This window comes from Alosa pseudoharengus, unplaced genomic scaffold, assembly GCF_046254945.1.
Source record: "Alosa pseudoharengus isolate Yale_2024_CS ecotype anadromous, Long Island Sound unplaced genomic scaffold, YU_APseudo_1.1 YU_APseudo_1.1_scf_21, whole genome shotgun sequence".
Taxonomy (NCBI): domain Eukaryota; kingdom Metazoa; phylum Chordata; class Actinopteri; order Clupeiformes; family Clupeidae; genus Alosa; species Alosa pseudoharengus.
In genome coordinates, this window is record NW_027468674.1 from 32044815 (window position 1) to 32072665 (window position 27851).

General features: G+C 42.0%; 1 protein-coding gene across 1 annotated transcript in view; it reads left to right on the top strand.

Moving 5' to 3' along the window:
- tcerg1l (transcription elongation regulator 1 like) overlaps window positions 1-26941 on the top strand; it is a 62096-nt gene extending 35155 nt beyond the window's left edge. The window contains exons 5-16 of the mRNA XM_076298831.1: window positions 13977-14102; window positions 14338-14473; window positions 14707-14851; window positions 15127-15151; window positions 20113-20195; window positions 21420-21508; window positions 23008-23162; window positions 24372-24447; window positions 25311-25449; window positions 25615-25704; window positions 25856-25974; window positions 26785-26941. Of these exons, the coding sequence (XP_076154946.1) occupies window positions 13977-14102; window positions 14338-14473; window positions 14707-14851; window positions 15127-15151; window positions 20113-20195; window positions 21420-21508; window positions 23008-23162; window positions 24372-24447; window positions 25311-25449; window positions 25615-25704; window positions 25856-25974; window positions 26785-26941 (1340 nt within the window). The remainder of the gene's footprint in view (window positions 1-13976; window positions 14103-14337; window positions 14474-14706; window positions 14852-15126; window positions 15152-20112; window positions 20196-21419; window positions 21509-23007; window positions 23163-24371; window positions 24448-25310; window positions 25450-25614; window positions 25705-25855; window positions 25975-26784) is intronic.
- The last annotated feature ends 910 nt before the right edge of the window (window positions 26942-27851 follow it).

Here is a 27851-nt window from a genome sequence, read left to right on the forward strand (position 1 = left end):
CTTTGTTGTCTGTCAAGTGTGGGGCATCGATGCCCAAAAGCCAGAAATTAACTGTTGAGTAATTAGACAATGCACAGGCAACTATAGCACACTGCCATTAAACACATCACAGAAGCTTTTCCTAGGAAAGACTGCGATCATGTAATCACCCTGAAAATACAATATGACAGTACCTATCAACCTCAAAAGAAAGTGATATCACTGATGAAAGAATTAGGTTTGAGTCAACAGATTGCACTGTAACAAAGGAAAGAGAGGTTATCCTGTCATCATAGGGCTTGCAGGGCCTTACATCATCAGCAGTAGTCTGCTTCCCATAATGTTTTCCTTTGTTTTTGAATTCTTCATAAGGGCTACCTACCAGCAGCCGCCCAAACTCACACCCATTTTGTCTTAAATGGTTTCTGTGTGTGATTGTCAGTGAAGGTTTTCATTATGAGCATCCTCTTGATACCCACTGGGACTATGCCATACCAGTGGGAAAAGTATGCAAATGTATGCTGCCACAGAAATATGAACAGAAGCAGAAAGAAATAGAAACACAATGTAACAATGTTCCCTTTGCAAAAATAGCTTTGCTCTGAATGTCAAAAAAAAAGAACTTTCATGAAAATAGATTTAAAAATTTTTGAAATTCCTGACACAACAGAGACGCCCTACGTGAGTCTTGGGGTTCAGATTGAGCTTAATCACATAATTACAGTAGATCAGCCTATTTTCATCAGACATTCCTTGTGGGATTGTGGCTCTTATCTTAAATCTGTGCTGCCCTTTTAAAGAAAGGTGTTCTTCACAGATAGGAAAAGCATTGACATTTAGTGTAATTGACTTTCAGGACCCCTGTCATCTCGTCATTGTGTTTGCATATGATATTAGATGACAGTGCAAAACATATGTTTTCATAATTTGCCATGCTGTGCTCAATTAACGTCACATTTGCTGAGAAATGTTTCGTTTGATGAGCCAAAATACAACACATACCTAGTGGTTGCAGTAAGTGTCAGTATTTTCCTGACATCTAAAATATATTACCTTGAAACGTTGCTCTTTTATGGAACCCAACTATAAATCATTCATGAGAGTTGGTTGGCAGCGAAGCTGTCATTGAGAGGCCTAAGTGCATGAGCTCCCCTCTATCTGAGGCCACCCCTCACAACTCTCATACAAACTTAGCAACAGACACTTCATCTGAGGAGTTCCTGCTGCTCGTGTGCTTCCACTGTTTTCATAGAGCACACACAGGGCACAGGCCAATGGAAGCTAGAGAGTGATAAACAGAAATCAATCTGACAGTTTTCTTTGAATGAAGAGGGTTACATGCGGTCAAATGTTTTCTTGTAGTCACAAAAGGATAGTGTAGGCCTGGAAGGCATCACGCAAACAGCTTAATTAAAAAGCATAAACAGCACATTGCCACACCTAGATTTCCTGTTTACTATTTGCACAAAATCAACACAACAGGAAACATGAGTACTGTAGCTTTTTCGCATCTAAGGTAAATTTCAGTAATTATAACACATTGGGCGAGGGGAGGGGGGGGGGCATCCAGCTAAATGAAAAAAAAAAAAAAAATACATTTCCTGCTAGTCCTGTCTGTGTTTTTCAAATAAGATAATCGCCAGACTGGTCTGTTCAGCTAATTGCTTTTGGATTGAAACAGGTGTGAGCCAAGTCAGTGGAGTCCTCTCTCCCTCTCTGTTGTGGACCATTTACTCTGTCTTCCCACATCACCTCTCCGCCTGTTGCCTGGGCTGCACTGAGGCTGCACTGAGGCTGCACTGAGGCTGCATTGGGGCTGCACTGAGGCACTGAGGCTGCACTGAGGCTGCACTGAGGCACTGAGGCTGCACTGAGGCACTGAGGCTGCACTGATGCACTGGGGCTGCACAGGCACTGATGCTGCACTGATGCACTGGGGCTGCACTGAGGCACTGAGGCTGCACTGATGCACTGGGGCAGCACTGAGGCTGCACTGAGGCACTGAGGCACTGAGGCTGCACTGATGCACTGGGGCTGCACTGAGGCACTGAGGCTGCACTGATGCACTGGGGCAGCACTGAGGCTGCACTGGGGCAGCACTGAGGCACTGAGGCTGCACTGATGCACTGGGGCAGCACTGAGGCTGCACTGGGGCTGCACTGAGTCTGCACTGATGCACTGGGGCAGCACTAAGGCTGCACTGGGGCTGCACTGGGGCAGCACTGATGCACTGGGGCTGCACTGAGGCCCTTTTCTGCTTTATGGCCTTCCAGCTTTCTATGATGTCCGCTCTTTTCTGCTTCCCTCCAGAGAGTACATTTCGGTTGTCTTTGTTTGTTGGTTGTTTGTAGTGCCCACTCTTTTTAGCTTTCAGTATATTTAACTGTGGGAATACAGGCTTAGAATAATTGTCTTTACCCTTAATTGGGTTGTGGTCTAACACTGAGGATAAAACATCTTATTTAACTAATATTATAATTCTGACAGTAACATTATAAACTAACACAATAATTCTAACTTATCTTCAGTTTTAGTTATTTCCTGCAACTTTAAACTTAATTTGAAGATACCACTGTCAAGGCAATGTCAAAAAATAGTTTTGTACACTATTCCTGTAACACTTGACATTCTTTTAATCTTATTTGGAGGCTTAATAAACTGGATTTATGGGTTTTTGGGGTTAATGTTATTACCGAATAGATAGCTTGTAATAATTTGATTATTGCACATACTTAACCAAAGCCAAATTTCAGCGTGCTGCGCACTTAACATAATTGCTATCACATCATTGTCAATTGCTATGTGACTGGACTAAGCGTCCAATAAGTCATCAGTGTAATCACTGCTAATCAACGCCCTGCAGGGGATTGGCTAGGGCTTGGGCCAACTTTAAGCATGGCATCTGTTGGACAAAATACTAAACTGCACTTTTTCAACTTTGTTTCACATTCAAAATATGATTAGACCATCCCACCCACTGGCAGTGTTAAGTGCAGTATATGTACACTAAACTCTCACTGTGTTTTTTAACTTTGCATCTTACCCTAAACATGTTTGAAAATGATTTGACTAACAGCATGATCATGATGTAGTTCAAAATTGTTCATTACTAGTTGCATCTTGCCCTATATATTCAACCAACAGCACAAAAAAGCATCCCTTGGTTTTATTTAATGTTATAGACATCTCTGCTTAGCATTAATTAATGCAAAATGTCAGAGGCAATTAGTGCAAAGAGGTTAATCCATTATTATATGTATGGTGCTAAAGAGAAAGGAGGTGTGATGGATTAAAGGGGCCAAGATGTCAGAGCTGAGGCAGAAGGTTTGCTGGGCCTCCCATTATGTTGTGCTTATGCGTGACATCCCCCAGGAAGCGATGCGTAGCCTCCCAATCTGGATTCAGGAGACACTTGCAGCTGGGCTATCAGCAATTTGTGTGTGTGTGTGTGTGTGTGTGTGTGTGTGTGTGTGTGTAAACAAGACAAGAAAGGTATTTTCACTTAAACTCAATATGTGCATATGCATGTTTTTTTGTATAATTATACTTATGTTCATAAATGAGTATCGATCACTGTGCACCTAGCAGACGGAATGCTGATGTTCAGCACACTGTTAATTGTCCTGTCATCTCTGGACGAGGGCGCCAGTTCAGCCTCAGGCGCTTTATGACTGACACTAAAGGGAAAGCTTTTGAGCTGAGTGTTTCAGGAACACAACCCAGTGATTTTCTTGTGCCACTTAAACACTTTCTTCAGAACACAATGCAATGCCTTTTCATATAAAAATGCATAAGGGATCTCCGTATTGAACTGCATTTTTTTCTCTTGAAAATGACACTACTTTGTTGTCAGCTATATTTTTCTTTGCTCAGTTTATTTCTATATTATGCAACTTCTGAGTAAGAGCCACATTAATGGTGTTTAACTTGAAATGGTTCTCTTTCAAGTAAAGGTAATTTATAATGTTTATTATTATTATTATTATTATTATTATTATACATACCATATCTAATAACTGTGGCATAAGTTCACTTAACTTTTCTGGCTCAGTATACACACACTTGATTTATGCAGTCTATTCGTTGCATCAGTTATGTACTGTATATAACATACCACCCATCGTTGGCCATTAACATGACCAGCATAGTACGGTTCTATAGGTTTTGTCATTTCCTATCTGCATCACTGCCACATTCTTTAGATGCCACATTTCTTGGAATTACTTCCATTGGGGGCACTGCAACTGACATTTTCACTATCTCAAGACACACATGTGCCAATATCTTGTGATGTAAAGGTTCAAACTGCACTGCAACTAACACATTTCAATAACTGCTTAGAAACCTATGATAAGCGATTGTGGATGTGTGCATGTGAATCTGTGCAGTAATTCAGTTTGGGAACGGCATCTGAAGTGCACACACACACACACACACACACACACACACGCACAGGCTCACTTTTTGAGCACACACATTTTTACACATATACACACAGACACACACACAAATGTATGTGTATACTAAGCAAGAATTAGAGTTTCAACAACCATTGAGCAACCAAGGTGAGAGCATGTAAGACTTCTGGTTCACAAGCAGTTACAGGAGTAGGATGATGGAGAGAAGTTATAGAAGCATGCATTATTTTCTTTGGATAGTACATGGCATTACCATGCAGTGGTGAAATGATGTACTGCTATTTGATACATCTAGTTCATGTTAGCTTAGCTAAGAATGCCTAAATGTTGAACTGTTGGAAATGACTGGGAAAATGTTATGCAATCTAAGGGTATTTGCAGACTTTCTGCAGCTCAGAGCTGGTTTTAAAGTTGAGAAATGTTCAATTTCTAGCGAAAAAACACCCTACGTCACGCTGTTTTTTGACAGCTGACCAATCACAAGTAGATACTTTGCATATCTGATAAAGATGTTTCCAGCTGCTTTTTGGAACAGAAATCATGCCAGATTTTTTTTAAACGTAAAGTCGGAATGTACCCTAAGTCATGTAGTTGTTGCATTGTGTAACTGTCAAGTTGCATGGAAATGCAATTAGCAGTCAGCAACTATTATTGTGAAAGTTTTGTCATGCAATTCAAAACCCAAAATTTAAGATGCTCATAGTATACGGTGAGCATATATCTGGTGAATAAGAGGTTTAAAAAGGCAACTCCAACTCACCTCCACAAACTCTGAAATACTGGAAGGGCCTCATGTGAAAGCGGTCCATTTGGTTAGAAACCTTCTACCATACAAAATGGTCAATTTACAGACCTATCCTGATATGTACTGGAATTTTCTGATAAATAATTAGCTTGTGAACTACAGTATGACAAAAAGATCTGGGAGCATTCAAGACATGAAACAATTAAGAAAAAAACTGTACTGATCAAAATACGATGTTTGATCATTTGTCTGGTCTTACTATTCAGTTGACGAGATGAATGACATATTTTGCAACACCTGCATCTGCCATGTGTTTTGACACATGAATGACGAATGTCGAAGGTTAGCCACACTTAGGGTAGGGAGGAGAGAAATAGAAACAGTGCACAGTAACAAGAGCAATGATGGTGTCCAGAGGCTAAACACTTTCTGAGTTAATATAGTCCCTGGAGCTAAGGGACCAGGAGGACCAGTGGGGAATGATTCATGTATGATTCACTTCCAGTGAGTTTAGCATTCCAAATGACAGAGCCAGATATCTAAGCAGATGTCTGTAAACCAGATGGGACCTTTTTTTAAGATCTAAATGCACCCCATGCTAATTTAGCTGGGAGTTATCGGCTTCACATCGCCCTCTGTGCTTCCCTTTTCAAAGAAAAGTATCCTGCCCTAAGGCCACACTCAAATGTTTCTGGTTTGGGAGTCGATGTAGCCTCTCCAAAGACATGAGGGGAAGGGAGGTTTGGGTAAGGCGCTAGGACTTGCGCTCCTCCACAGATTCACAGCACGTCTACCCTCATTGATTCTGATGCGCCGCTCATCTTTTGATGCATCCTGGGACTTAAGTAGGTCACATTTTTATTCCTTTGTTTCTTTGATACCCAACGCTCTGGCAGAAGTTTAAAAAGGAACCGTGTGTGTGTGTGTGTGTGTGTGTGTGTGGACAGGAATGGGCCTGGGTGGGCTGGGGTTGGCCAGTGTTAGGATGCTGTTTTGTCCCTTTGACCAAGCAAGTTGGAAGAGAAAAGCTTAAAGTAAAGTTTGCTGAGGTGGCACACAGTGTTCAGGTCTACCATCTTATTTCCTCTCTGTCCTGAGACCGTGTTAAACATCAATGTTTTCCTATCATGGAGACAGTTGTTATCATGGTTATCACATCATCTCTTAAAGCTATACATTGCAGCTTATTTTTGTCTTGATGTTGTCTTATTAAGTATGTCTTATTAAGTAATTTTCTTTCTTTGTGTGTAGACTGGAGTTTTATGTTGGTATGAATTGTGGTCAGTATAATATGGGGCACGTATAGTATATATACTCTTTCCCATAAGGGAAATTTGGTCTCTGCATTTATCCCAATCCGTGAATTAGTGAAACACACACAGCACACAGTGAACACACAGTGAGGTGAAGCACACACTAATCCTGGTGCAGTGAGCTGCCTGCATTAACAGCGGCACTCGGGAAGCAGTGAGGGGTTAGGTGCCTTGCTCAAGGGCACTTCAGCCATGCCTACTGGTCGGGGTTCGAACCGGCAACCCTCCGATTACAGGTCCGAAGTGCTAACCAGTAGGCCACGGCTGCCTATAACATGTAGTGAGTGACAAGTAAAACTGGTGGTGTAGATATTCATTTATTGCGTTTAGACATGTTTTTGGATTTCATTCAATTACTGGATATCATTTATCATGTGTTCACATAAACATGTTTGTTTTTTGTCAAATATGACAAACCACATGCTGTAATAGCTTAATGCACTTAATGCATTTTAACTGCTATGGAGGTGTTCAATTCACCATGTTCTTTCCCTGGCCTAACTTTATGTTTGTCTCCAAACTGAGTTGAAGTGAGATTGATTGTGTGCTACATCAACACAGTGTCATCATGGGGTGTGCACAGGGTGGATAATGAGAATGTTTACGGCATCTCCTTTCCCCACTTAATTGATGTAGATGGAATTCACAGCAGATAACTCGCTGCTTGATGGTGGGCTGTTGAATCACTGACTTTGCCACCGGCTGTTGCTTCATTGTTTCCTCTTTAAAAAGACAGTTCCTGACAGGAGTTTTGAGGTTTCCTGTGAAAAAAGCATCTCCCTCAAAAACAACTGTATGGGGACACTCGTGAAATTGAATGATGGATCACTCTAACTATTGAATGCGAATTCTTGGGGAAAAAACTGCCAAAAATCTCCATCTTGAGTACTTCTGTGTAATATCAAGTATAGCTTGTGTGTCAAGCTCAGTAGTACAGTAGTAATTATTTTACTTTGTGGCAAGTCTTCATTTGGTGGCATAATGCTGTCAGTTTTAAAGAGATATATTTTATGTAAAGGGGCGCAGGTGATGGTTTCAGTTTGTTGTCCACTGTTTGTTCATAGATCTTCAGAGGATTACCTGTTTGGGAAACGCAAAATTATTTTGGTCTGAACAAGAATCTTACAAAATATAAAGCACACATCTGGGGGCTACTGCAAGCAAAGAAGTCCGCTGAACTTATCAAGATATGGAACTTAAGTTACAGTATGAATTGATTGCTCCATTTTAATTATTCATTGACAGACACTTTTATTCAGATGAGTTTGTGTCAGGGAACATTTGGAATAAGCACATTTGTTTTGTATAGGCTAGTCGTTTCCAGGGAATGAAGCAGAAAGCTTTGGTTTTGTTAGAAATTCAGTTAATGGTTAGTGATCTGCATTCCTCCCATTTGGAAACGGGCTGTTGCTCTCTAACCTGTTCTCCTGGAAATTTCTTTCAGACAGAGATTCATACAATTTTGTTGTGACTGAGAGTTCTGTTCAGAAATATCGAAAGAAACACACACAAAGAGTCTCATCTAAAATTAGTATCCCCAAGAAATCTTCTGAAATGTGGGGTTTCATTTTTGACACTGGAGTCATTGTAGTAACTTCCAATCCATTACTCCCAGTCTGAAGGTGTTGCTCTTACACCATAATATTTCAGTCCTCCTGAATGATCATTTAAGAATATTCTTGTCATGTTTTCTATAGCTGCAGAGCTTTCAGACCATAGGCTTTTGTCACTTTTGTTCAAATCTTTCTCTTTAACATTAAAATACCTTTTAACTCTCCATCAGTCACATCTGTGTGTTCATCCACCCCATGTAACTTGTGTTGTTTTTGTGTTCAAAAGCTGTTCTCCCCCTAGAAACCATTAGGCCCCTAAATTGGATATCTGTCCTTTTAGCTCCCCCTGTGCATGCCACAGTGGCAGGGAAAATGTCAGCGTTTTAGAGATGGTCAGCCACAGGTGACCTTTTCGGTCTAACAGGTGTAATTTCTCAGAGCCTGTAGTCAGGCACAGGACGAGCTCGTGTAGAAACATGGCGCACTGGTAATGTTCTCATTTGATGTCATTTGAACAAATGCTCATCACTTTGTGACAGTCCTCTCCATGGATTACCTGTCAAAAGCACAGATCAACTACACGCTGCTTCAATCAAAGACCATCAGTCAACAACAGGAAAGCCCCTGCCAGTGTGAACAGGGAAATCATCTGCAACCACACCACTCGCAAGAGGTCAAGTTCAGACCAGTCACAAACACACAAATGAGCCATGGACCATACAGTAGTCTACGCATGAAGTAAAGCAACGGTGGGATGAGGAGTGCTGTCAGAATAAGCAGCAACACTCGTTTGTTCTGAGCTGGTGGTGCATCAGCAGGGCATGTCAATGGATCTGATGTGCTTTCCGCGCAGAAACAGGTCCGGTCAATTATTAAGTGATGCTTGGAAGGACAGAGAACTCTGAGTTTGTTGTGGACACGCCGCTGTTAACGGCACTTTGTTGTGATGGTCCATCGCCGGCATTACACAGCCTTCCAGCGCGCAGGGGTGACACGAGTCAGGAGGAGGTGTGGACATCCCGCCGAGTCAGCGGCTCATTTGCACCAGTTAGCCTTGATGAGCTGCTCGTTCACACAAAGAGAATAAGATAGGTAGAGGATGAGGGAGGTAGAGAGAGAGCGAGGGAGAGAGAGAATGTCTGATGTACACATGTGTGTCCAGACCCTTTATCTTTGTTCAACAACAACTCTTTTTTCCCCCCATCTGGCTCTTTCTTCGCACTGTGGGATCTGACACCACTCCAATTAGTTTTGCAGGAACAGATTCACACCAGCCGCTGGAAGAGCAGACGCCGCGTGCATGTGGAAGTGAGCAAAGCTGTAATGAGGCGTGTTTGGTGAAGCGTGTCAGCAAAGTATCAAGTGCCCCCTTACACACACACACACACACACACACACACACACACACACACACACACATTTACACAGTCACACACTCACTGTGTAGCTGTATAGGGTCTACAACAGTAACAGTAAGTCTGTGTTTGTCTGAGTGTGTATTCGTCTGAGTGTGTGTGTAGGACTGGTTGGGATGTTGACGGGGTAGACCAGATGTGAACCACTAGACGCAGAGCCAGAGCGGAAATAGAAAGAAAAGTGAGAGGGGAGGCAGAGGAGAGAGTGAAAGATTGGGGAGTCAGGAAGTGTTCGGGGGAAGCACAGAGATTATTAAAGGGGAGATTGGACAGGCTTTTGGGTGAGGGGAAAACAAACTCCATTTTTTTCCTGGAGTGAGAGTCTGCAGACTGCTTGTTAACGACGCTTCATTTACTGGTGCAATTGTCACGCGTCTTTAACCATGGCCATGGTCTAATGTAACAAAGAACACCCGCTCAGTCACTCAGAGGGATTTGGGAAATGGGAAGACTTCAGAGCACTTTCTAACAACGAGCTGAAGTAGTGAGGAATGGCTTCCAGCACCCCCTTGTCACTCTGCAACACACACACACACACACACACACACACACTCACACACACACACACACACACACACACACACACACACACTCACACTCACACTCACACTCACACACACACACACACACACACACACACTCACACGCACTCAGACAAATACAGTCAGACAAACACAGACTTACTGACATACACACACAGTTTCACCTGTCTATGAGGGTGTTGAGTGTGGAAGTGCGATTGCAAGGTGAGCGCCTGCTCCATCAGTCATGCCTAGTATTTTTTGTCACTCTCTTTCTTTTGTTTTTCTTCCCAAGCTGGGCAGGGGAAAAACTGCAGAGACCCACACAGATCATTTATTTTCCTAGCCAGAGACAAAAAAGGACACATTTGGCCACAATTCTACTTCAATTCTTTTTTTTGTCCATGAGAGGAAGCTATGGTTAAAGTTTCATTAACGTTACCCAATCTGCACATTTGCGATAATGCTGTGAATCTGAGTCTCCTTCCCGGTAGGCATGGGGTATGAATTGTCATGCAGCCACAAGCCTCTGATTAAATGATTGCATCATCTCAGAGCAGTCTGTGGAATGCAAAGAGGGACTCGACTCCGCTAGCGGCTGATCCAGGGTCAGCTCTGGCCCAGCTCTGGTGCAGCCCCAGTGTCTGTTGCTTCCTGAGTCCAACACGCATAATTTAAATGGATGTTCTTGTCCATATGTGATCGGAAAGTCATCGTGAAGCTCAAATCTAGACAGCCGTATGTTCACGTATGATGAGACGCAGTATTAACGTATCTTGCAGTGCTTAATCATTTTTCATTTAAAGTTTGAGTTCCTCCAATAAACCTCCCAAAACAGTGATTTGCATCACAGGACTTTTGCTCTGCACATCTTTGTGCTCCTAGTTCTGTTCTCACTAAGTGCTAAGTGCCATTAACAAGACATCATTTGGTCCATTAATGTTTTCATTCCTGCAAATCATACAGTGCTGGAACCATTTACATGAATTATTGGAAAATATACTGAAGCATTAGCCTAGTCTACAGCAATTTTCCCAGCAGAGGCGAACAATATGCGTCAAGCTAATTGCTATGCGCTTCAAGTCATTGTTTTGGTTACACCACCTTATGATATCCACTGCATAATTGTCATCTAATGACAAGTTCCTTGTTTTGTCATTTTCTTTGGGTAAGCATCCGTTAAAATAAATACATTCTTAAAAAACTTTTAGCAATCAGGTGTACAGATTTCACAAAGCCAAAAATAAGGACGTTTTTGTACTGCAATAACAGTGATATCTCTGAGCAGAGAAGCTGTATCAGGTACATTAAACACACGCCATCATTTCAGCAAAAGAGTGCTTGAGAGAGTGAAGATGATTGTCATGTTCAGGTCCCAGGGGTCTAGCTGACTACACAGCAGACACTTGCAACCCCCACACTCCTTGCTCCTGAGCCTCCTGCCAGAGAATTACTTCCAGCATATGTGCTCAGAGACGCCTGTTATAGGCTTCATCACAAGACTAACACCGCTTGTCGAGGACGACAGAGTTGTTTTCTCTCCTCCGCCCTGTCGTGCCTCTTCTCTCTTCTCTTCTCTCCACTTCACTTATACAGCGCTCCCTTCCTCTCTTTATCTACCCTGCCCCCCCCCCCCGCCCACTCTCTCCTCTCCACTCACCAGTTTATACTTTAATCACTTCACTTTTTATCTCACTTTGGAAGGAGTAAGGGGGTGGGGGGGGGGGTTGGGGGATGAGTGGGATAAGTCAGATTTTGGGGGGAGGAGGGGGGTGGGTGTGTTACTCAAGTCTGCGACATGGCTTGAATTGAAATTTATATTCACCAGATGTGAGAGCAAGACTGGAGGAGAATCAGGTTAATCAGATACCGATCCATTTGGAGCATACTTTCCACTGTTTCAAGAAGGAAGCCACCTTTGGACACCTCGCAAAAAAAGAGTTATTACAGAAAAAAGCCTACTCATGAGGATTTTAGGATGTGAGAGATTTCAGTATGCTGGTTTAAATTTCAGTTCTGATAAACAAGCAGTTCCAAACTGACAGGCTGTGACTAACATAAGCACATGTATTTTCTCTATTTTGGTGGGAGAATTGTTTTGCTTATCCCCATTCTATTTCCTTATGTCTGTAATTTCTATAGTGGTAAAGATCTCATTAAAATGTGTCAGCTGACACCTGCTCAAAAATAATGTACTGTACATCTGATTTAAGTGTGTTGTTAAATATGACATTTTGATGATATTCATAAATGGTAAGAACAGAACCATGAATAAATTATTGCTATCTAACAAACACAGCCCAGGGACTGGTACTGAATTACAAATCCAATCCTAATACTTCAACATCAATGAGTTTTTTAAAAATATGTATTTATATGAGAAGGTACCACATTATCTGAAGTTAAATGATGCTTGGTTCAGAGTTGAACATATTTTGTGACTTACTGCCATATCTACCTTTTAAGCATACATCAAATGTCTACTGAATGGGTTTTTTTTCTGACTGTGCAAACAAGTGAGATTCAAATTCCTTCTGTCAAGCAGCAGAATCCAGAGGTCGGCTTAGAGGTGCCCCCAGCTAATTTCAAATGCAATTAAACTTTCCAAATAAAGCCCACTTATCTGAGGGAATTCAGACAGCCAAAATGAAAATAAAGGTTGAAACATTTTTGCATCCTGGCAAATGAGCTTCAAGCATTGTCAACAATTCCAATGCTGTATCTCATGTGGGCTGTTTGGGTGGGGGGGACGACACTCTCCAATCGATTGTCTGGTTACCATGCCAGTGTGACTGCAGCCTTATTGAGATGCTCTTGATTTGTTCCATTACCTGCCGCTTGCCCAACCAATAGGAGACATGCTGAGAATTTGTGCAATATTTCACACAGGATGTCTGCATGGTTGGGAAGGGGTTTTATAAATGAGACATCTTTGTTGCGTGAAGTTGTACATTTTCAATGCACCGATTCTGTTATGTCAAAAAAAAATTGATATCTTTTTATTGATATTTTTGGACAGATTCAAGGAGGAATTGGCCCAGAATGTGCTGTTACAGATAAACATTTTATGCCACTTCTTATTATTTTGAACTTAAAGGAACATGCTCACATAACAGGAGAGCTTTTTAAAATTTTAGCGTGTGTGAACTACCAACTTTATCATTATTAAGCCTGCACTCTGCTTTTTGTTTTAAGCTCATTATTGTACCAACCATCCTGTTGAATTGCAAATGATTATGCCTATGATTATTCTTTCTGCAATATTTGGAGTTTCTGAAATGTGTTCTTTGTGACTCACTGAATTGGGCTGCAGAGTTATCTTAGTTCTGTGTGGAGAATCAGATGAGCAGAATGTGCATTAGCAAATCAATAACTCAGTTTTAACATTGTGGACAGATATGATAAATCACATTACTCGCCAAATGCTGTGATGTCTGATAGATTTCTTTAGAGGCAATGCATTACCACTCCAATAATTATATTTTGATTTACAGAAAATTGCTGTCACACTGCGGTGTTGGGCAAAATGAAGCACTTTTCCCTTACAAGCAGAATCTCACGTTTACATTTACATTTAGTCATTTACCTGGTGCTTATATTTGAGCTACAGTACAGTGTTACAGAAGACCTTAGAGTAATTAATCAATCAATCAAATTTCCTTTTTTAAAACAACAAAGTTGCATGTTGTCATCACAGACTAAACTTCAGAGTTCAGTGTTTGTTGAGTTAGAGTTTGTTCGTGCCCTTCCCAGCACCTGCGTACAGTACGTATGGTATTTCCATGCCTGGACTCCAGAGTTGTGAACGTGTGAGATTATTACCCAGTGCATTAAGTGTAGGCCTGTGGCCAGCCAGACTCCCGTGGAGAGCGTGTCGGCCCGAGTGATGGCCACTCAGCAGGGGGCTCCCCTGGGTGCGGGTGGAGAGGGCTCCACGTTTGATGTGTCACCGAAGCTTTCATGTCCACAAAGGCCCTTATCCTGCCTCTCTCTCTCTCTCTCTCTCTCTCCCTCTCTCTTCCTTCCACTCAGGGGTGCGCGCCACCTGGGAGGGCCTGCTGGGACCCGTGCTGCCGGCGCAGATCGGCAGGGTGGCCTCGCTGACGGCACCTGGCGTGGCCCTGGTGGCCGGCGACTGGAAGGAGCAGGGCCCGACAGGTGAGCTCTTTGATTTCCCCTCACCAGTCAGGATGTTGAAGGACAGTTTTGGTCTGATCCATTTTTGAAGTGAGCATCATTGTGGGATTGGGTTAGGTGAGGGCTGTGTGCTGAGCCCCCCTGTTATGTTCTCTCTATACCCACGACTGCAAGGCTATCTCAGACCCCAACATCATAGTCAAGTTTGCCGATGACACAGCTGTGGTAAGCCTAATCTCAAACAATGACGATGCAGCCTACCACTCTGAGATCATCCACCTGGAGAACTGGTGTAGAGAGAATAACCTAGAGCTGAACACTTCAAAGACCAAGGAGCTCATAGTGGATTTCTCCAGGAAGCAGCAGAGGAGCTTTCTCCCCCTCAGCATACTGTAAATGGGGCCCAGATAGAGAGGGTAGAAAACTTCAAATACCTCAGCGTCCGCATCTCCCAGGACTTGTGATTGTCCCACCATATCAACACCCTGGTAAAGAAGGCCAACCAGCGTCTTTACCATCTCAGCCATATCAACACCCTGGTAAAGAAGGCCAATCAGCGTCTTTAACATCTCAGACATATTAACACCCTGGTAAAGAAGGCCAACCAGCGTCTTTACCATCTCAGACGGCTGAGTGGGAGCATCATGGCTTGGATGGGGAACACCACCAAGCGGGACCAACTGGCTCTGAGGAGGGTGGTCCGTTCAGCTGAGTGGACTATGAAGACCACCCTTCCCAATCTGCAGGACATCTACATCAAGCACTGCAGAGTAAGAGCCAGAAGGACTGTCCAGGACCCCAGCCACCTTAACAACAGACTGTTTTCCCTGCTTCCCCTAGGGATACTCTGCCATCTGCTCAGGGCCAACACAGAAAGACTGAGGAGGAGTTTCTTTCCTCAGCCCAGGAGACTGCTGAATAAGGTGCCAACACTATGTGGAACACGCTGCCGCCACAGGTGTTCCACATGCACTTTCCTTTTGCTATGTGTGGTATTATTTATTTGGGTTTATGTGAGTATTTTCTCTGTGGGTTATTGTAATAGTCTCTAACTGTGCTTAACTGGACAGGTACCTAAGCATTTCACTACTGGTTATATCTGTATAATTGAGTGAATTGAGTGACAAATACAGTGTATTTGTGGTGGTAGATGAAGGGGGGGGGGGTGAGCAAACATTCTGTGTCAGAGTCAATTAAATGAATAGCCTATAGTTATACTTGCCTTGCACGAGAAGTAGATGTAAGTAGCTGTAATGTTACAGTGTGATAACCTTGACAACCCAACAGTAATCTAAAGTTAGCGTAGGGATACTGCTTCTTATATGCTTGCACATAACTTAATTAGAGAGAGAGAGAGAGAGAGAGATGAAAAGGATTTCATCCCATATAAATTAGTACAACATAGAAAATCATTGTGTGGGGGTACAGTACATGTTGATATTGTGGTGGGCCGCCACAAATAAGTCAATGTATGGGAAGCACTGAAATAAACTTGAAACTTAGTGAGGTTTTCATGGCAGAGATTGGTTTGAGTTAGCTGTAGATGTTTTAAAGTATTCTATGGTGCTCACTCAAATTAATTCACACCAGGTTGTCACAGTGATACTGAAATTAGCGATGGCATTTAAAGTCTGGAAATATTTTGAGCCACTTTGTCACCACATGAATAGGTGTATAAGAATAATTTGCATTCCATCCAAAAATCTGCACCTTCCTTATCAGACACATCTCAGCAGTTGTTTTCACACTCTTTATTTCTGGTCATTTTTATATGCAGTGAGTGTTATGGGAAGATAAGGCCGCGGCGTGTGGTCTTCCATGTCTTTGTGCCGTAGTTAGCTGTCTGCGGCAGGGAGGGAGAATCATTCAGCATTCTCTTTGGCTGTTCGGTGCAGCCCCATGGCTGCAAGCTGTGGTAGTGTTTATTAAGCCCAGAATGGGCTCCCTTGTCCTGTGGTGCTGTGGGCCATATGCTTTTAGGAAATAGATAGGCAAACACGCTTTTCTGATACATTCAGGAACAACCTATTGATCCTATTTGCACAATGATATACAGCATTATTCAATGCTATAAAGCACAGATGAATGGCCTCTGTAGCTGTTCCACTGTTTGTTTTTCACAAAAGACAATGTAGGCACTAGCCTGGCATAGCAAGACACAAATTCTTTTTGAAATTGAGTCTGGTAACACAGCATTTGGGTTTGGTTATTAGGCGCGCATGTTTCAACCTAGCCTAAAAAAGCCAACCCGAATTTACCCAACCCACAAAATTTGAGGATATCAAATGCCTTAATCACTGTTTTTTTGTTTGTCTATTTTGTTGTGAACAGAATCAACTCAAGCACGCTCAGGTGGCGTAGATGACTGCTACACTGTTGCTCATCTGTCCATCATCATATGAAGCCCGCCCAAATGATTTGATTGGCCCGAACACATCTTAGTTGGGCATAGAGACTTCTCAATGGAGCGAATCCAGACTGAAATAGATAGATAGATAGATAGATAGATAGATACAAAGATAGATAGATAGATAGATAGATATACTTTATTGATCCCTAGGGTAAATTCAAGTATAATTCAAATATCTGCCCTTTGATTTTGTGGGTGGGATAAATTCAGGCTGGCTTCCAGGCTATGTTTACACTATGTTTTAATGACCTTAGTAGAGTAACACATAGGGCTCTATTTTAATGATCTGAAACTGAAGTGTCTTTGCGCAAAACGCAAGTGACTTTGTGGGCGGATCTTGGGCGCTGATGCTATTTTATCATCAGATGGTTCCGTCATCTTAACATAAGCTCCGCCTAGCTTCACTCACATCCATCTGGGACCTCTTCCATTGAGAGTGATTTCAGCATGAGATTGTATGGTAGAGCCAATCAGGACGCAGGGCGGGAGTTTCATAGATGTGACATAGAGTAGAAGCGACTGTGAGACTGTTATCAGCGTCACGGGTTGGCTTCGATGTGAGTGGTTGAAGTAGCACGTCAATAGATGACGGACAAGTGGCTTACTCAATCATATGCAAGCATTTTTTGATTAGGCCCAGCCTTCTGAAGTAACACTCCAATGGATTGGTCCCAGATGGATGAGTGGAACTAGGCGGAACGAAATTCATCTGCATGAGTCAGGTTAAACCTGCTACAGAGCAGGTTAGTTCTGTGGCATAAATTCCCATAGTTACCAAGCTGGGATTCACGTTAACCTCATTAATGAAACGGAATTCTCACTAAAATTAGCGAGACTTATCGAAATAAGTCAGGTTTGGCCTTTAGCGAGGTTGATGGAATACCCCCCAGGTTTGGTTGACAGCATAAGATACCATGGTGATATAGCGACACTAAAACAGATCCACTTTCGTGTCACAGTATACCCTGGCTTTGAGCGCAACATACCTTGCTAACCCACTAATCGAGATTCGTAGTATACCCAACAGGGAGTTCCTGGTCTGTGGCGGAATTGTTTTCTGAAACTGCAAAATATCAACAGTGAACGTTTGCGCTGGAACACGCCCCGTCTTTTCGCTGAACTGCCCCTGTGGGCGCAATCGAATTCCCTAATTTACAGGCATGTACCTGTGGAGGGAAAATTCCAATATGCGCTGACTGCAAAATAGGAAAGACAAAAGCGCGAGTATACAAAGTCAATTGCGCTGGGACGCAAGATAGAGCCCATGATGTTAAAAATGAAACTTTACTCAGCCCTTCATAGCGACCTTTTTACATGAGCATTTAAGTGAACCTAGTGAGACTTCACAAGGTGTGGATAACTAGTTTACACTAGATTAGAGTGGAGTGCTCTAGCTATTTTTCTGGCACTCACAAGGAGAGTGCTGTTGCATAATCTCCATAGCTGGCCTCACCCTTATCCTACACTAATGGCAAAATTCACGGGGAAAACCACATCCTTCAAAAAAAGGCTCCCTCATTTTCTTTGGGCACACACGGTGTAGACCTGTTATTTGGATACCATTAGCCGCATGCTTTACCATCTAATCCCTCCTCTTGTCATCTCCTCTATTCTGTAGTCAAGCTTCTCAGAAAAGCCTTTTGAAATCAATGGCACACTCGGGGGATTTCATGGCTGCGCAGAATGGAGTGCTTTTCTCAGACCTCTTAGTTTGTTTCCCAGGCAGCGGAATTTAGATTAGCGTTGCTATTTATTGTACCTTGTTTGATTGGACACAACGAATCAGGGATTTCAGCATTCAAGTGCCATCTTTGCCGTTTGTGCAGCTTTCCTCCTGAAAACATTGTTTATATCATGTAATGTGTCAGATACACTACGGGAAAGAAGTGTTTGTGAAACGATTAATGTATAACGTTGAGACGCAGCTGCCTCATAGGTGTCTGAGTGTGTTTGCTCTCCATTCTGATGTAATGCATGGACACAGGGACATTTACTTCATTAAGAGCCCCTAGGGATGTGGCAACTAACAAGATTTGATATGGGGGGTGGTATTGATTTTCACACTGTTTCCTTTGTCAATATCTCCCTCACAATCATGCAGAAACAAATATTGCTGATTTGTTAGTCCCCGGGCTTCAAATGCAATACGTCTGTTTGTCATTTTACTTTTTCTCCTCTTTCATTTTCGGTCATTTGAGAGTGAAGAGAGGATGCTAACTGAATGCTTATGCATATGCATATGCCCATTCTCAAAGCCATAAAGCGTTGCTTCATCCATTTACGGGGTTTACAGATCATTCACAATTGCACTGATGTGCTTCTGTTTCATAGATGTTGCTTTTGAGAAATAATAAAAACTCATTTGTGTGATGTTGCATTTTTATTTTGTACCCATGCTTAATGTCAACACCTGTCTCTCACAGACTGGGCAGACAACACTTCCATAATGACAGCCAGATGGCAGGATCCATAGTGGTGGAACTTGCTCATGTTTTCATGCATTGCGGTAGTCACACTATCCAACCACAGCCGTAACAAAATATCTGTCTCCTCAGTTCTATACCATGAGATGACCGTCAGCATGCTTACTGGCGACAGATGCCCAGACAAGGGTCCCCTTTGCAACTGTGCCAACATAGACATGATTAAATTAATATTTTTATAGTTGTTCGTCTGCAATCAGGGTATCAGTATCTGACCCCCCCCCCCCCAGCATTTTAGTGGCAATCAAGGAAAGGAAATCGAGAAATGAACAGCATCAATCATTCAAAATCAAAACATGGCATCACAATCATACCATCCATCAGTTTATGATTTAAGAGAAAGTGTTAAGGTTGTACAAACACATTCTATACAATATTATTATTTCACAATGACAATGATTATGTCATCATTTCCAGCAGTGAGTAAGACATGGCAAATTAAAAAAGGGTGTCACTCATAATTTAGACACAATTTCATTGAAAAACAATCTCTTATTAGCAACCATGATTTCTAATTGATTATGCTCACTTAATTACTTTATTAGCATTCAGGGATAGGAAACTGTAATGATGTAGCAAATGTTAAATGTTAATAAAAATTAAGATTGCTTGAATATGTGACTGGTGTGATACGATATGAATTTTGTATGTCATGGGAATCAAGATTAGCAACACTACGATGGCAGTCCTGAAGTACAGCAATAGTACTGTATTTCATACTCAATAATTGGACGGCTGACTGTTTTTATAAATGAGCATCACTGAGCCTGTTGTTCAGGCGCAGTATTTATGGGAAACAAGCCCTGGAGGTGCTCTTTGAGGTGTGCTGAGTTTTCATTTGAGGTTTGCACCTACTTAACACATAATGAGCTGCTGATTGGTGGGGCAATTGAATGCTGAGAGCTTTAATTAGGTATGAATGATCCTTCTTGACACCTCACTAAATGGCTGTGTCATTTCTGATGAATCTTCATTAAAAAAAAAAAACACCTCAGCTTGTCTGTTGATTTACCATAGGGGCGCAGATAGGGGCCAACTCCCATCGCCCTTATTAGCAAGACGGATTAGGCTCCACTCTGTCACATTAACAACATACATGTATGCTAATAGACTTCCTCCATGTGTTCTTATCTTGCAGATAAGAAGCTGGATATGGTGAAGCCGCCGCGTGCAGGGGCGCTGGTGCTACATACTGATCAGAAGGCGGAGGACAAACGTGTGGTGTGTAGTCCTCTCCCAGTCTTACCATGCCGTGTCCACTGACCATGTGGTGGGAAGTTAGTGTGATCATCCCAATGCTGATGAGATGTTTAGATTTCTAATAGACTCACATGGACAATGGTGCGATGCACTAGGATATGTTTATTGCCTTGTATGAAATGGAGATCAAACGGGCTCTCACAAAAGCTGACCTGAAAAGCTGAGTACGGTGTGAGGTCTAGTTATGACTTTCCCATCAATATTCCAGTGAGATGGTAACTGGATTTGTTTGGAGAATTTCATAGACTTGCCAATTAGAACATATTTCAAGACATGTGGTATAATTCATTATGTGATAAATGCCAGGCTAGGCCTGTAGCGTAGCACTCCTACTCCCACACACCCACCCACCCACGCATGCACGCACACACGCACACCCTACAGGCTTGCATAGAGAATCACTGATCTAGATGGGATGGTCATGCATCTCTGTGTGTGCGTGCCTGTTTGTTTGTGTGTGTGGGTCTAAACAATTTATCACAAAGTAATCTCCGCTGTTGATTTTTTCTATTAGCCTTGCACGCCATTTGAAAGTAAAAGCTAATTGAAGGCCCAGTCAGCAAACGTGCCTCCTCAAGAAGCACACACAGGAATATGACTCATACCAGCAGAAGTCTCTGTGCATGTTAAAATGTCTAATGAATACTCATACGATTGTTTTTCTTTCCATTTTATGGATTTATGTTTAATTGGAAGCAAAGTATGGAGTCAGATTTTTATATTAGCCAGATACTGTGTTTAGATGCAGAATGTTTGTCTAGTATCAACACCTTTCTAGGGGCCTGTCATACCTTGTTGGAGTCATAATTTCAGACTTGTAGCTTGTAAACCTGTTATTATCTCCGACCCATTTGTTGTCTCCTGAAATCAATAACGGCATGTACAGGAGTGTATAGCTCAATAAATTCAAGCAATATTGGGAACGATCCCAGCAGCACAGAGGCATTTTTTAATCATCCAGGCAATATAACTCCTATTGAGTTTTATTTCACCTCAACACCATGGACATTCAGTTGTATTTAAAACGTGAAAACTTGGTGAAGGTCAGATGACCGAGATGTTTCATGACAAAGACAGCTTGCACTGGCCTGCAAACAGGCATCACTAAGGCAAAGCAAAACAATTTTTAGAATCAGATTCCCAGTACAGCTCAGTCTCACTTGTGTGTTTAACTCCTGTCTAAAGGACAAGCCCTTCAAGATCAGCTTGGCGGAGGAGAGTGCCCCTAAAGACCAGCGGCCTGTGGCCTCCACACCTGTTCCTGGATCTCCCTGGTAAGAGCCTGTTTGGGACTCAGTGTCTCAACTTAATTAACTTATCCTGTTGGTTTCTGTGTGTGTGTGTGTGTGTGTGTGTGTGTGTGTGTGTGTGTGTGTGTGTGTGTGTGTGTGTGTGTGTGTGTGTGTGTGTGCGTGCGTGTGTGTGTGTGTGTGTGTGTGTGCGTGTGTCTGCGTGTGTGCATGCATGTCTAATTCAGCAAAAGACTGCTGTCACAATATTTGGACCTTCTTCCAGATAACAGCTAGGGGGAATGTTTCAGTTAAAGACATACTCAGGATATTGTGGAAACCATAAGGGACTGTTGTAATTCAATTAATGCCATATCACCCCCTCATTACAATAATTTATTGCATTTTTAATTCATGTTGAACTATACAAACATCCCACAGAGCATTTAACTTTGTGCAAAGAGGAACAAAATATGGGGTAATGGCCATTTACTTATTCATGATGTTGTCTTTGGCGCCCAGCAAAATTGTTTTCTTGCACCCGCATTTTTCAGGTGACAAATAATTAATATTTGTATTTTGTAACCACATTTAGTCAAGCTGGTTTTCCCATGCTGAATCATAATGAAACTGTCACAACTCTGAAAGAGACACACATGCACAAAAAGCACCGATGTGGCAACATTAATCTAACTGCGGAGGAGTGGTGTGGGAAAAGTGTAAATGAAATGTCACCGTTTGTTTGTCATGGCAGGTGTAGAGATATTCTAAAACAGTTCTTTGATGTGCCGAGGTTGTGAACGCTCCGAGGACGGTGTGCTGTGTTCACGCCAAGAATAAATGTGGAACGGTGGTGGGATAAGCACTCTCAGTCAGAAGACTGTAAATCTTCTCTGCAATGTCCTGAGTAATCTGAAAATTAGGAGATCCTGTTGTCTGGTGCCAGCGTGCTAAACTGTAACAGTTTTTTTGTTGATGCCATTTATATCTGAATAAATAATCCAATCAAGCCCATGCACACTTTTTTTTAGATCTGCGCTTAGAAGACCTGGATTTACAGTAACCCTGCTATAAGCACCAAGCAGCCGTGTATTAAGTCTGAAGGAATAGATTCCTCCATCCGTGCAGAGGTCCTTGTGTGGACAGTCCTGTTCCGGCCTTAAATCTTTATGGGGTGTGTGTGCCAGGACGGAGGCGGCTGCCCTCTTCATGGGCCTCACTCCAAGGGGCTGGGGGGGTGGGGGGTGAGGTTAATACCACACAACCTTGTACCCTGCTGCTGTTTGTTACACTCATCCCTGCAATCCTCACGCGCAGCATAGGCCAGCAGCACCAGGGTGACGGGGGTTGTGGACAGAGTCCCTCCCTGGACTCGAACAGGGAGGAATTGATGTGGTAAGAACAGCAGTGTCTAGGGTGGCAACTTCATCAACTGCAGTTCAATTCAAAATCCATTGCAACCGAGATGGCTTGTGATGTTGAATTGACACTGCGCTGTTTTGGTCCTTTCATGTCTTTGAGGTGAAATATCTCTGCCCCTGCAGGTGCGTGGTGTGGACAGGTGATGACAGGGTGTTCTTCTTCAATCCCACAATGCAACTGTCAGTCTGGGACAGGCCTGTAGATTTAAAAGACCGTGGAGATCTTAAGAGGATTATGGAAGATCCCCCCCATAAGCGCAAGAAAGACTCATCATCAAGTACGTCCCTTGCAGTGAAATGTACTTTATCATCACCATGTCAGCCCAGAGTGTAGTATTTGCTGCAGTGGCAACTTCTTGTATATGTATATGCCATTATATTGACCATGTTGGAATATTTATGAATGCCCAATATTCAATGCAAGCATTTGTCTTTGTGCAAGACAGCAATGCAAATTCATAAAGCTTTCCAACAGTTGACTAAGTATTCTTACAGATTAGCTAATCAGAATTTATCATGTGTGACTGGCTTTGTAAATATTGAATTACTGGAGATCTTGTCGGGAAGTTATTATCCGCCTGACTTGATTTCCCTGAAGGTTGTTCATCTTTATTGATTTAGCCTTTTTGAAGTTACGGGCAGATTACACATTGATGACCTTAAGCAGTAAGACCGCATAGTTCAAACAATCCATTTTGGCTAAATTAGCTTTATGTTAGCTTTACGTTTCTTTCAGAGAGAAATATACCAAATGTCAAGTGCTGCTTTGAGGGCCTGGTCACAGTAATTATCTACAGAATACAAGATGTAACATATGTTTAAACAGTAGTTCATGTTGAGGTGACTTGTCAGTTTTATAAACAGAAAAGTGTGCCAGTTACTGTTAATTTGCTGTACCCTATTACTTTAATTCAATCTATTACATCAATTCCTGAAGCATGTCTAGGTATGTGCAACATGAAAAATTATTTAGTAAAGAATATTTTTTCTGGACTCTTATTTTGGTCCCTACTAACAGTCCAATATATGAATGAGAAAAATCAGGCATTCTTACAAAATCTTGGCAAGTGTTGTGTTAAAGCTGAGCTAAATCTGATCATTACTAATGTGTGAGGTCCTTGTGTTTTTTTGTACCTGTCCAGCTATATACACCTGCCTTCATTATCCTTACGTTAGTTAATATTTTATCATTCTTTCACAGTTACAAAACCCACTTGAATTGGAACATGAATTATGTTTAGAAGAATAGATTTTGTACTCAGGGTCTGTGCTCAGAACAAGGAGAAAAAACAATAGTTCTAACCAATTGGGACCTCCTATTTGATTAAATATCAGAAAAGAATGGTGGGGAAGATTGGTTATAAGGATGGTGTATTTGCTTACTTGCCTAGATATGCCGTAACTATAATCATATGTGTATTGATTAATGATCACATGTAACAGTATATAGCAATGCCATTCCTTACCATAATCTTCTTTTTTATCAGAGGATGGCTCAAGTTCTTTATCAGCGGATGATGATGATGATGAAGATGAGCACAACTCAAAGACCAAAAGGAACAAGTAAGCTAGTGTGTTTGTGTTCATGTTTAATATGCTGTGTGGGTACTGTCTTTTTCCTCAAAGGGAACTTGTGGTTGTGAAATTCATATTATTAGCTAGTCAAATGTCTAAACAGGGCAATTCGACATGCCGTGCAAGTCATAGACATGCAGATTGATATTATAATTATCTTGGTTCAGACTGTTTAGCCTTTATTGTGTTCAAAACTGAGAGTCTGCTGTGTTATTGCATGTCTAATGGTTTGATCATCTGATAGACAAAGAATGACGTAGTCTAATAATATAAATGTATTATATATTATTATTTGTTATTTTGTTATTATTCATATTTAATGAATAATCACACGTGTTCATGTTTCCCTCCCTGACATCTCACTCTCTGCGCTCTCAGCTTGGTGTACGATGCACACCTTTTTTTCCACAATGTATGGAGTTTTTTTGTGAAGCTCTGATGCTCTGATGTATGTTTTAAAAGCCAGATCTTTGAAGTGTGTTGCTTATCTATTTGAAATCAGACTAAATATAGTCCTTGACAAGGGAAAGAATCTGTGATGTGGAATATGATTATGAACTACATAGCCGCCATGTCCCTTGGAGTTTGGAGAGGTTTAAACTTAGAGCTAGTTTGGTTGCAAAGCATTAATTTTAAAACACTTTATTTATATAACTGACATCATGAAATCTCTCATGTAACATTTGTAATGTTTGAAACCAAGATCCTGACTTGGAAAATATAGATTAGAGTACTGAGGGTGCTGCAGAAGAATCTAATTCAATGCATAATTCATTCATTGCATCATACGAGAAGGGGCAGTCATATTCAGTATTGTGATTTGCACCCCCTTATGTCTGTTGCTCTCAAAGGGTAGAAGAACCTGAGGACAGTGGGCTGGATGCCATAGACAAGGAACCAGCGACACTCAGTGGAACATCACCCGCTCACATGGTTCTGCCCTTGGAGCTCCGCATAGCACACTTCAGGGACATGCTGCTGGAAAGAGGGGTATGGACCTAGATCTCTACCAGGAAAGGAGAAGAAATACCAGTGCTGTCTGTGAAAGATGGAGAATGTCTGTGGCAAAGACTGATGTATATTTCACAGTGGAATCTAAGAGGGAGGCATGAGTGTGATGTATTTGTTATGACTCATGTCTGTCCTCTTGTGTAGGTGTCAGCGTTCTCCACCTGGGAGAAGGAGCTGCACAAAATAGTTTTTGATCCAAGATACCTCCTTCTGAGCTCAGAGGAACGCAAACAGGTACTGTGACCAGAGCTGTTGCTATTTCAAAGCTGCCAAGACAAATGAGCCATTATATCTTACGGAGTTCCACTTCAACTGATCTGATGTTTATTTTGTCTTATTTAAAGAGGGAAATGTGTTGTGCTTGTCTCCCTGTTCCGACTAATAGATCTTCGATCAGTTTGTGAAAGCCCGAATAAAGGAGGAATACAAAGAAAGGAAGAGCAAACTGCAGCAGGCGAAAGAAGAATACCGCAAACTCCTTGAAGAGTCAAAGATTACCTCCAGGTAAAGGCTCCGCCGTCTGACACATTATGAGGAGAGTGACGAGGCTCGCTGTACACTTCTGTGGGTGACCTTGTGGATTAATGAGCTAGTTTCGTTACCCCGGGGTGCCCCAGATATAGGATGCGCTCAGTTCTCTGCCTTCACAAAGAATTATTCAATAACCTATGTGTTTAATGATGAATTTTTCATAGTGTTTAGTGTCAAAGACTGTTGGCTGTGTTATTTTACGAAAGCCTGCTTTTTCCATGTTCACTGTTGCTTTTAAGGATGTGTATACAACAGAATGTGTTTTGTCTCAATTGGGACTAACTTTCTTTCATTGTCTGAACTTTTAGAGTAATAGAACTACACAGTCCATTGATCATAAGCACTCAGTCGTTGCATCACTAAAGTATGATGCTGTGTCTGCTGCAAATGCCACATCATTGCAACAGTTTAACCCAGAATAGGAGGCTTTATTGGGGGAACTGTAGCAGAAGATAAGGCAGCATTAGTGGCAGTATGGCTTTTTCTATTATCCTGTACCTTGTGCAAAGTTCCCGCAGTCCCCAAAAGGAAAATAGCTTTCTCACCCCTACATTTCAGTGGCACTCTCTTCTCTCGGCGTTCACAGACATAAAAGTAATCAGTGTCAGAACACAAGCCTGTCTGCTGCAGTGCAGCTCAAGTGTACAAGTCAGTGTACAACCTTGGTTGACCTTTTTCAGGGTGAAACAGTAAAGGTTCCGATGACTCACTCACATCCCCCACATCTGCATGACTGTTCTTTTATTCCTACTCAGTAAAAAAAACCCACTGTTCACCTCACAGGTCAACCTTCAAAGAGTTCTCGGAGAAGTACGGCAGAGACCAGCGTTTTAAACAGGTGCTGAAGAAGAAGGACCAGGAGCTCTTTTTCAACCAGTTTGTCAATGCACTGAAGAAGCGAGACAAGGAGAACCGCATGAGATTGAGGAAGATGAGATGAGGAAGCACAAGCTCCGCCAGGCATTCAGCTGAGCCATACAGATTACTGTGAGAGACAACCGACCACCTTAGGTAAACAAATTGACAGACAGACAACACATCCATGGCTGACATCACTCCTAATAGACGAGCATGCTGTGAAGGCTAACGTTATGGAGCTCCAGCTCTTTGCTCTGGGACCTGGGAGTATGGCGTGTTTGTCCTGGCACCAAGTGAACAAACTCTCAGTGATCAGATGTGTTTCATATTGAAGCTCTAATGAAAGTCAGTATTTCTATTGTTTGAGTCATTGTGACAGACATGGATATTTGGCTGTTCCTTGGTTCTTTATGCATTTATATAAGGCCCATACATGGATTTGTGTGTGCACCCCTAACTGTGTACTTGACATAAGTGTGTGCAGGCACTGTCACCTCATGGTGGATGTAGCCTGGTGCAGAAACCCAAAGGAAGTGTTAAAGTGTAAGTGTAGGACCTGGCCTTGAACAGGAAGTCCACAAGAGTTCTTTGAAATGTATTGTGCATTGATGAGTTTTCCAAATGTTGTCTGAAAAAAAGTGCATTGTTGCTAAAGTGTCATATTGTAAACAGAAATGTATTTTGGGATTACTAAATAAAGTCATGTAAATGCATATGTGTCTTTCAAATCAATGTATGTTTAAATGAATCAATGGTGTACATTAAAGATGTAAATGTTGTAAAGGAAGGCTGTTTTACTGTTTTAAAATACTGACTTGATGATTTGATGGTAAGATAAGCTGTCTTGTTTCTTTTTCCTTTTCATTTTGAAATTAAATCCAAGCCTTTTGTGTACTGTCGTGTTGATTCATTAAATGAACAGTATCACCTTTGATAAGTCTAACTGCAAGTACAGTTTAAACTGGCCTTATCACAACATACTACGGTAATTA